Below are 10,399 nucleotides of genomic sequence, written 5' to 3' on the forward strand. Positions count from 1 at the left end.
TGTTAAATTTACATAATGAATGAGGGGTTTTTTTTCGTAATTTGGGTTTACCTTAAGGGGCTGACCGTAATTCACCCCAAAAAAATAACAATTAGCAGATTCAAAATGTGCTCGGAAGATACCAAAAATAGAAACCAAATGTACCGATAAAACTAGGTAAAAACAAGTGCACACATCTTAAGGACACTTGTACGAAAGTCGATCAAACGAAGTTCATTTACACAGTGCAATTGGTGTTTCGACTATGAGAACACGAAGAAGAAAAAAACATACTTTCAGATTTCTATATCTACTCAGCCTAATGCGAAAATACGAGTACAGAAATTCATGTACATTGTCTTGTAATAGAAAAGTAACTCAGACTTTCACTTTCTACTGCCCGTTCCAGCACGAGGTTTTCCTTTGACCTCAATATCCTGCAAAGCAATACAAGCAGCAAAGATAGTTCGGGAGAGAGAATTACAATGCCAATCGTAAATTTCGATGCGATATTTAAAGTGTGCGTGTACCTGTGGCGCATGTAGGTATATGTTGGTCTTTGCTGTCGATGGATTATGATGTTCAGCACCCTTGCTCCAATCGTAACATACCTAAATTTTATTCAGGACATTTAATAATCATTCCGAAGATATGGTTAAAAGACAATGTGAAATTCTTTACGAGAGAAAGTATACCGAGTATGCAAAGATCGAACCGTCATTGTTGAAACCACTGCTAGTTATGGGCTGATTGCATCTCGACATAGCCTGTATAAATAGAATTTAAAAAAAAAATGAAGAATGGTCAGACGAGAACTATATTAAACACTTTGTGCATCTTAAGACCAAAATGATAACTTTTAAGGAGTAAGTATGGTGTACCTTAAGCCGCTGTTTACTGTCCTTGTCCCAAAAATTGAATGCACCGTCAGATCCAGCAGTGGCAAATGTTCCATGTACCTGAAATGCGGCGAAAAGAAAAACAATAAGCTTTTGCAATATAAAGTTAATACCCAGAAGCTTTGAACTGCTATAATTTCATAAAACACAAGTAGAAAAAACATAAAGAGAATCAAATCCGAAGCACTTTATATATGCAACACGGAGAGTGAACGTATAGTTCTGAGTGTAGATAAGCGTGCTTAGTCGTAACATTCATTATAATGAGAAACCAAAAATGCAGACACGAATTTGATGCCTTTTTTTTCTGAGTGAATGTACGTGCTCTCGTGTGTTTGTCATGAATTTAAAATTTAAAATGTAAATAAATTAGGGGAAATATGTAAATACACTTCTTCCACAAGACACAATATAGATCATTGGCTGTTTGTTCATAAAAGGCTCAGAGTTCGTTAAAATGCTAATAGCTCTCCATGGTACAGTCAGCATACATAAATTATAAGAACAGGGAAAATTCTATGCCACAGACAATGTTGCAACATTACAACTCACAAGCCAAAATTTAAGCCAAAAAGGTGAAGCCGCGAAGAAAAAACTTACAGGGTGAAAATTCAGTGAGTTGACGGAGTAAATGTCATTGCCATCCCTGTGGCATTTGAAAGTAAAGTTTTTACTTGCTAGTGATTCATCAAGATGATGTACACCAACTCTTCCTTCAATTGATCCAACCTAGAAAAACAATGTCAAATCCAGGATATTATAATGAGCTAAATCAGTTATCAAAGAGGGATTTTTCATTAGTACAATTCAAGAGGATATACTTTGAGCTCATACATCTTAACCAATTATATTCAAATAGCACGTCAAGGTTAACTCAGCACAAACAGACAAAAGAACAAAAGTTAAGAAATTTCAGTTCAGTATTCAAAAACATGAAAGGAACAGAGGGAAGTTAAAAATGAAAGAAGCAAAATGTAAAGAGCGACAAATCAAGTCCCCAATTTGTTTGGAAAGGAGATGCCATCCAAATCCGGAATAGAATGAACGAGATTATCATTTTTTAGAACAGGAAAGTTATAATTCAAACTTGCGAATGAATATTCAATCAATTGCTTTGTGCATACAGATTGAACATGTATTAAAAGTACGTAGTTGACATCTCGAGTCGTGGTACACCGTAACTGAGACGAGTATTATTCATGATTCTTGAGTGTCAACCATGGAAAAAAGAAAACTGCAAATGCACTCAGTTAGGTATAAAATTGACATGACAAAGGACAGGGAAACTTACTAAGAATCCCTGCTGATCAGGGAAAGCAGCCACACATCTTGTCTGGTATTTCAGGGGTGACATAACCCTCTTGAACTCAGCCTGCCATATTCGATAAGCAATTGATCACGTTTGTACAGTACATCTCACATTGCATTTAGTATGATTTTCTATCAAAGAAAGGTTAAGCTCAAAATACACATGGTTAAGCTCAAAATACACATACAGTTAAACTTGTTCCTCTGTCGTTCAGACAGAGAGGAAAGTGAAAGATATTACAAGAAGTATGCCACACTAAAAACAAGTATTATTTGCCCACTATCCAGTTAAATCATGTTTACTATATCAACAATCTGTTCGCTACATATTACACCCGTTTCCTGCCCAAGTGCCTCATGAAAACTTCAGAGAGAGGGTGCACACACACACGTATACATACATAATCTACCATCAAAGAATGATTCCTTTTTCAGTGACTTTACAGATAGTGCATAATATTTTTTTCTCTTTTCTACACCTGCTGAGACTTGGCCCTACGTTGTATATGATTGCCTTTATCATTTTGAATCCAAAAATTCTTCCTTCTATGTTAATTTTGTTTTCTTTCAGTGTTTTTTTTTTTGGAAAAAAATGCACATCAGTAAATCTAAGGGGGGTAAATAATATTAATCTTTCATTCAACAGATGTAAACAGTATTATGTCAACAACAGAACAGCAAGCAAAATAGTAATGTCAGTAAGACCTAAGGTTTTGAACTCCAAAAGACAGGAACGTAAAGAAAATCAAATTTTATGTTTGATTGTTTATTTTCATCACTATATGTGGTAAGATATAATATAGATCATTCTATTTACATCCAAATATCATGTGCTTCAAGAAACAGGGCAGAATAATCTTGAAAATTCAGAAAGAAGAAGAAAACCTGAGGGTTCTGCAAGTTGAAAATCACAATATTCCTATCAGCGGTACCAACAACCATAAGAGGATGTTTAACAGAAAGTGCATAGCAGCGGTCGGGAAGTTGTTGCACCCAAGTTGGATTTTGCTGTCTCAGATCCCAATACCTGAAAAGAAACAGCAGCTTTACTTCAAATAAACCTCGCTTTATAACATAATATAATAACATAGCGGAGATGATAAAATCCAGACTGCAGCAAAACAGGATACAATTTCTTTTCGTCTCTTTTTTTTTTTTTATATAAAACGCTTGTATTGCCAACTATCGTTGTCAAGGAATGGGGGATATTTGATGATATGCTTACTTAGACCATTAGCTAGAAACAAACTTAAGTTGGATGTATAAATTTTTGATACCTCGGGATTGTTTAAGTACCAAGGGTAATAGATCTGATGCTAAATAAACCAAAAGAAATGGAAATCTAACTCAATATCACGATAGAATCGCAAGACAAACAAAGTGCCTCAGCTGGCAATTTCTTGAAGTCGTGTATATACTCATCTTTGTGCATCCAAATTAGATATAAGTGGTAAGCAGCTCTTATTTTGAATTACTAACAAAAGCATGATCGTAATTCAAAAGGAGTTGATAGTTGATACGCACAGGAACATACACATAATATAAAGAACTTTAAACATGCATGGCATTTCATAGTAACTAGGAAAGACATCGGAGGGTTAACCTTAGTGTCTTGTCCCAACTTCCTGTGACTAAAAGATTCATTTCTGGGATCCATGCAAGATCTTTAACCGGAGCATCGTGCATGGCCACCGTAACTGGCTGGCCACCGGATAATAGCGGCCACATCTTAACTTGCTTATCGCATCCTCCAGAGAAGACAGTTGTCCCGTCATCCTTCCATGCTGAGCACAGAACCTGACAGCAATTTCACAGAGTAAATAACAAAGGAAACATATATTTCACGATTATCAGAATAACAATCAGAGGATAATGTTGAATGAATATTACCGGTTGCTCATGTGAGATTGCTGCCTTAGCAACACTGTTGATAGTAGTTCCCGATTTCGATACCTCCCAGCATCGTACCTATGAAAGCAAAAAGATACACAGAGTCAGCTCTTTGGAAATTACATAAGAAGCCATTGGAAACTTATAGTGGAAACTTCCCTTTCCACCCCCACTCCCCATAAGAAGCCAGGAGAAAAGCCATCAAAACAAAAAAACTACACATTCCTAATATCTGCAATTCAATGAATTTTACAACGAACTGGCATAATACATGCATAATTGAGTGTGACAACGTGTTACGTATGGCCTCAAACAAAACTAAAACCTCGCCCCAATGGAATAAACCCCAATTTACATATTAGAAAGCCACATCGGGAAAACAAAAAAAATAATAAGAACCCCAAAATAAACAATTAGTACACTTATGGAAAGAAATGTACCTGATTATCCCACGAAGAAGCGATCAAGAAATTTCCTTTAGGACTGAAACTCAAGCTTGATACTGAATCACTTGGAGGTTGTACCAACTATCGCCATTCCCCCCCAAAAAAAATGAATTGAAATAACAAAATTTAATTTAAGAAAATTGGGGAAAATCTCAATAAACACACACACACACATTTTCAGCCGCGTAAACGTAAACGAACACTAAGAAACACAACGAGAAAGCAATTATTGTGGAAAAAAACCGCTGAATTCTCGATGCACAAAAACAAAAATTAGGATTACCTCAGCGGAGCGGTTGGGATTCACGTTGTTCGCGGCAGCGCCGAATGTAGACATTTGAAGATATCGCTAAACCCTAACTCTTTTTAGCTTTGTATTGAAGTGGTGGAGGGAAAATCTGAAAACTGTTTGCAGAATATTCAGAGATTCTCACAGAGAGAGAGAGAGATGACTTCGAAATTCTCAATGCGTAGGATGAATATATATATAGAGAGAGAGCGCGCGTGAAAGCAACGCTACACTGTAAATACCATAGCGTTCGTAAAAAGCTACTTATAGCCTAATAGAATGAGAAGAAGACACTCCGGAGTGTCCAGATCATTAGCGGCGACTGTATTTTATTTAAGGGTAAATTACAAACCCCCCGAGGTATGGTCAATTTACAAAAAAACATCTCTTGTTTGGATAATTACGTCTACCCCTCAACTATGTTTTTTTTTTCTTACACCTCCACCCTTATGGTGTCAAATTCAACATAATCATCTAAATTTCGTGGAATGTGCTCTAGTTTGTACTCGTTTTGTGTAAAAATACAGTTTCTGATGCACCACAATCTGATATATACAAGCCAAAAAACACACATTATGATCATCTTGCTTCAAAATGTAGAGTTCAAATGGGATAAAATGGGTACAAAAGTGATAATATTTCATATAATCTCGAAGATTCCACTAAATTTGAGGAGTTAAGGGGATGGTTGTAATTATCCAAACAAAAGGAGGGTTTTCGTAAATTGACCATACCTCAGGGAGGTGGTTGTAATTTACCCATAATATTTTAATGAAAATCGGACGAATCGAATGGAAATTATCAATTTTAAGAAATTTTTATTTTATTATAAAAAAAGAATAACTTTGAATTACATTCCGGAAACAATTTAGAATTTTGGAAATTGGAACGAAATTTTTTGTTACGAAATCGGCAGAAATTCGAAATTCTAATTTTTTATTCATCTATTAATATTGAATACATAATACTAGATGATTTTCGGGAAAATGAAAATGAATTGAAATTATTCCCTACAAATTAAAATCGGATTGAAAATCAGATTCTCGCGTATAAGGAATTATCTTATATATTTAAAATTTAGAGTAAATAACAACTTGTATGTATTTTACTTCATTTTGCATATTGTGCCTTCAACAACAAAAAAATTTAAAAAAAAATCGTCTAAACATGTTATTTTGTGCTGCATTGTCATATATTAGCCATTTTCACTTTCGTCGGAATTTGATACACGTAGCTCTTCTAAGGGTGTAATGGTCATTTCAGAATAACAAAAATTATGAACTCGTCTTCCAAAACTACGCTCGTGGTTTGAGAGATAGAAGACATATAAATATAAATACATTACATACAATGAGAGAATATGCGATAAAGGGTTAAATGGGTCTATTTAATGTTGCACCCGTGAATTCTATCGATTTTTTCCTATTGATTTTTTTCTATCTTTAATATACATACAATCACATTCATATATATGTACACGTGGATGTGTGTAAAATATGCGTGCGTCTATATATGTGCATGCTATGACATAAACATGTAAAGTTTATCGAGTGTAGCATAGAATAAACTAGTTACCAGAGTTCTTTAATGAAACGTAAATTAACTATGGTATAAAGTATTGAAGATGTTGCAATTTTATAAGTTAAAATAGTAATATATAGGGAATTATTAAGTATGAAGGTTATATTATATAATTATATCATAAAAGTACAAACACAACCTATTTCATAATTTATAATAGTTGTTGAAATATTACTTTCTTCCGGTTTCATAAATGGGCTTTTTTGTACACCTATTATAAATTCGGCCTTAAGTGGGCCCATCGTATGACATTAATATGGGCTTTTTCCAATTGTAATATTATTACATAGTTTCCCAATTGTAATATTGATATCATAAAATTGCAATTTTATACATCAATAAATTACATAGTACAAATTAAGTTGAAAATATAAAAGGAAACTTTATAATGGTTTTTCAGTTTTATTTTGAGAATGTTTTGTGTTTTAAACTATATTACACCGGGTGGCGGAACTACGATTTCATAACATGGTGAGCTAAAAAATTATCGGGGTTCAGGGGTTGCGTCCTCAATTTTTTTTCTTGAACTATACATAGATAATATAATAAAAAATTCAAAACAAGAATATATAGCATACTAATTGATCTTAAAATTTGGGTGGGTGGGATTAGGGGTAGAAATCGGACAGAATGGATCGGTAATGGCATTTTCGATAAATTTCCAATTTTTTCGTAAGAAAAAAATGTGTTCCAATTTCATTTTACAAAAAAATCGAAATGCAAAATTCATTCTGATTTCCGAATGCCTTGGAATTAGCGGAAATTCGGAAATTACATTAATTTATAATCTCTTGTTCCAAATTCGGATATATAGTGGAAATTTTGCAGTAAAATGTAAGAAAATCTAAAAGCGAATTCGACGAAACGTAATAAATAAAACCAAATGTAGGAACAACAAATTGATACAACGATTTTCTGATAAGGAAAAATGCAACAAAATTTTTTTTAATACCAATTAATCTTTTCTAAGGTTTTAATTTACTTAGTCCTTCAGTGTTTTTACTTTTCAGTTTTCATATAAAATATAACATAAGTTGCATTATGGAATTACAAAATACATCATAAAATTATATCATAAATTTCGAAAAACAATCGAAATATTCGGAACTAAAATCCGGATTGAAAACCGGAAATTTCGTAAATTTATATACGATTTCGATCCCGTTTAATAAATTCGAAAAAATTGAAAATCAAAATTGAAAATACAGTTTCAAAGTCAATTGTTTTCGGATCAGAATTGGCGGAATTCGAGAGTTAGATTCCGATTTCCACCCTAAATAGTAAATACATACTTTCTTTTCATCCACTAAAGGAATAATTATAATTAGTACAAATTAACATAAGGCAAATCGCAGTCCTAAAAAAGACAATTCAAAAATTCATTCATTAAATGCACTTTGGAAATTTCATGGATCCCTAATGGTAAATTCTTGGAAGTTCTTGATCAACATGATTAATTAGGGAAAATGTGTGCATTCTTCTTCTTTTTCCCTAGATATTAATGGCATTCCCCATCATACATAATTTCCTCGATGTAGCATATATACTACATTATTTATGGTCCCCTCTCTTAATTTTATGACGTCATCATCATCGGTTAAAAATCAGTCCGCACAAATTTACAGTAGCTTTTACGTAGGGGTGACAATCGAGCAATGTGAGCTGAGTCTAGCTAGGCTCAAACTCACATATTATCAGACTTTGTAGTTATACGCTCAAACTCGGTTCATACAATATTTCGGACTTCGCGTTTAAATCGGGTTCTAATTGAACTTATAATTCTACATTTTATAAAATTTCATGCATATACTCTATATAGTACAAATATTCGTAAAATTGCATAAAAATGGGTTTTTTTTTCTAATGATTTGTTTTTATTTTCTAATATTTACAAATAAGAGAGATTATAATTCAAATTAATGTGAAAGGTAAACATTTGTTACTAAAATACTTTTGAATTCGTTAAATTAGTTTTAATATAAGCTTGAAAACAAGTATAATAGATGAATGTAAATTCAAATTTTCTTTATCACCAACTATTTATGTCAATTAATGTTAATTGTATAAAATAAATGTTAATAAAAATATGGCAAATAACAAATTTAATAAATATTAAAATTTCTTATTCGCTCGGGCTTTATTCGGGTTGAGCAATAGTAAACTTAAACTCAGTTCATAAACTTTTCGAGTTTGATAAAATAACTCAAATTCAGCTCGACTCATAATTTGTTAAGTTTGATCAAATAAAATCGGGCCAAACAATTGGGCTTCGAATAGGCCCCGCTCAATTGCATAACCTACTTTTACGGAAGCACACATTTTTTTCCTATAAATTCATGAGATTAAAATAATAAAATAGAGACTATATTATTTTTCTATATTTTGTAAAAAAATATTTTCCCACTAATAAAGAAGCTAGGAAAGTTCTATTTTATAGTAATGCATTGTCATGGCCGATGCTGAATTGAAGAAATGGATTTGGGGGAAAAAGGGGAAACGTACTTTTCGAAATCAAATTAGGGCTGAGGAGATAGAACCGAATGAATTGGGGATATTGTGTTGTATTCTAAACGACATCGTTCAGCATTCTATGGAAATTGGGCTTGAAACCGGTGAAGGCATTATCACGGATGGGCTGGGAGTCAATATCAGTGGGCCGAAAGGTAATGGGCTGCAGAATGGAGTTGGGCTAGTTTCAGCATTTTACAAAGGGGCGCGTGTTATTTCCCACGCGCGTGAGGGGACAGGCAAAACAGATTACTGATATTTGCAGATTAATAGGAGGACAACTGTCAGCTTTTTATTAGTAGCTAGTACCAGAATATTTTTCATTTTATGCACCGTTAATATATGTACCCGAACTAGCAGTGAGAAATTATTATGCAGAGTTTATTCTATTTTTTTCTCACCTCATTCTCTCTCTCATAATCTCTCTCTCTCTCTCCCCCTATCTTACCTTTCTTGTTCATTACTTTACTGTTTCATTGATAAATCACCATTAAAATCACTCTATAACTAGCAAAATCTTACATTTGGTACCAAGAGCAAGGTTGTAAAATATCCTGGACAGCATGGCAGACGCAACACGATCAAAAGAAGCATGGGAAGCATTTAAAAAACTGTTTGAACAGAAATTTCAGGAAGAGACAGAAAATAGGAAGAGTGGGGATGATAGAATGCAAGAGCAGATAGCTACCATCACCAAATCCATAGCTGAAGGGCAGTTGATGCTGCAGGCGCATATGCAAAAAAATATGGAAAATCTGCAACTACAGATCTCCAAATATGCTGAGAGGCAAGAGCATTACAACAAAGAAAAATCAATTATGGGAAGTGGATCTTCATCCTCTTCAGGTAATCATCAAAACCCTGTCACAGCCACCCCTGAAAATTTTTATAAAACCCCAACAACTGAACTTAGGGCACATAAAACCACAGAAGGAGGAGGGAATCATGAGGTATCTGTTGGTTTTAATCCCTGCCCTAAGATTGAGTTTCCTAGGTTTGATGGATCTAACCCAAGGAATTGGCTGTTGAGATGTGAGGGGTATTTTCATTTAATACCTAACATACCTGATAAACACAAGGTTACTATGGCTTCACTACACTTGGATGGGAAAACAGCTGTGTGGTATAGCCATGTTTATCAAGGTAATAGACAATTGGGATGGGCCCAATTTGTTGAAATGGTGGCATCTAGGTTTGAAGACCTCCAAGAGGGCAATGTGTTGGAGGATTTTCATAACTTGAAGGTTACTAGATCCGTAGAGGATTATATTGAAAAATTTGAAGAAATGAGGTGCTATATGCAGACTCTGAACACCAGAACTTATAATGAAACTTACTTCATAATAATGTTTCTGAATGGCCTCCCAGAGGAAGTCAAGAAGTTCTTCTCATGTCTGGAAATCAGAAACCTGTCTCACCTTATGGAGTTGGCAAGGAAGCAAGCAACTACCATAGAGGCTTTAGCCAGAAGGGGGATTTCCACTTACAAGCCCTCCATG

The 10,399-nt window shown here is 34.1% G+C and overlaps 1 protein-coding gene across 1 annotated transcript; it reads right to left on the reverse strand.

The window, feature by feature from the left end:
• Positions 1 to 128: 128 nt before the first annotated feature.
• LOC105960147 (protein RAE1) lies at positions 129 to 5,117 on the reverse strand. The gene is made up of 11 exons (XM_012984317.2): positions 4,806 to 5,117; positions 4,517 to 4,603; positions 4,077 to 4,154; positions 3,790 to 3,983; positions 3,072 to 3,213; positions 2,170 to 2,250; positions 1,479 to 1,607; positions 861 to 938; positions 675 to 746; positions 510 to 590; positions 129 to 416 (listed from the first exon to the last, which is right to left on the reverse strand). Exons 1-11 carry the CDS (start codon positions 4,857 to 4,859, stop codon positions 366 to 368), a joined length of 1,047 nt encoding a protein of 348 aa, XP_012839771.2. The 5' UTR covers positions 4,860 to 5,117; the 3' UTR covers positions 129 to 365.
• Between the last annotated feature and the right edge of the window lie 5,282 nt (positions 5,118 to 10,399).

This window comes from Erythranthe guttata, chromosome 14 (genome assembly GCF_056151865.1).
Source record: "Erythranthe guttata isolate IM_541 chromosome 14, IM_541, whole genome shotgun sequence".
NCBI lineage: Eukaryota > Viridiplantae > Streptophyta > Magnoliopsida > Lamiales > Phrymaceae > Erythranthe > Erythranthe guttata.

Bases quoted from the DNA above. Each gene is read 5' to 3' on its own strand.
- LOC105960147 (XM_012984317.2), bottom strand. From the start codon at position 4,859: ATGTCTACATTCGGCGCTGCCGCGAACAACGTGAATCCCAACCGCTCC. The intron at 939-1,478 runs GTAAGTTTTTTC...GCCGCATTTCAG, and splicing joins ACTCACTGAATTTTCACCCT to GTACATGGAACATTTGCCAC. The intron at 591-674 runs GTATACTTTCTC...AATAAAATTTAG, and splicing joins GTTCGATCTTTGCATACTCG to GTATGTTACGATTGGAGCAA.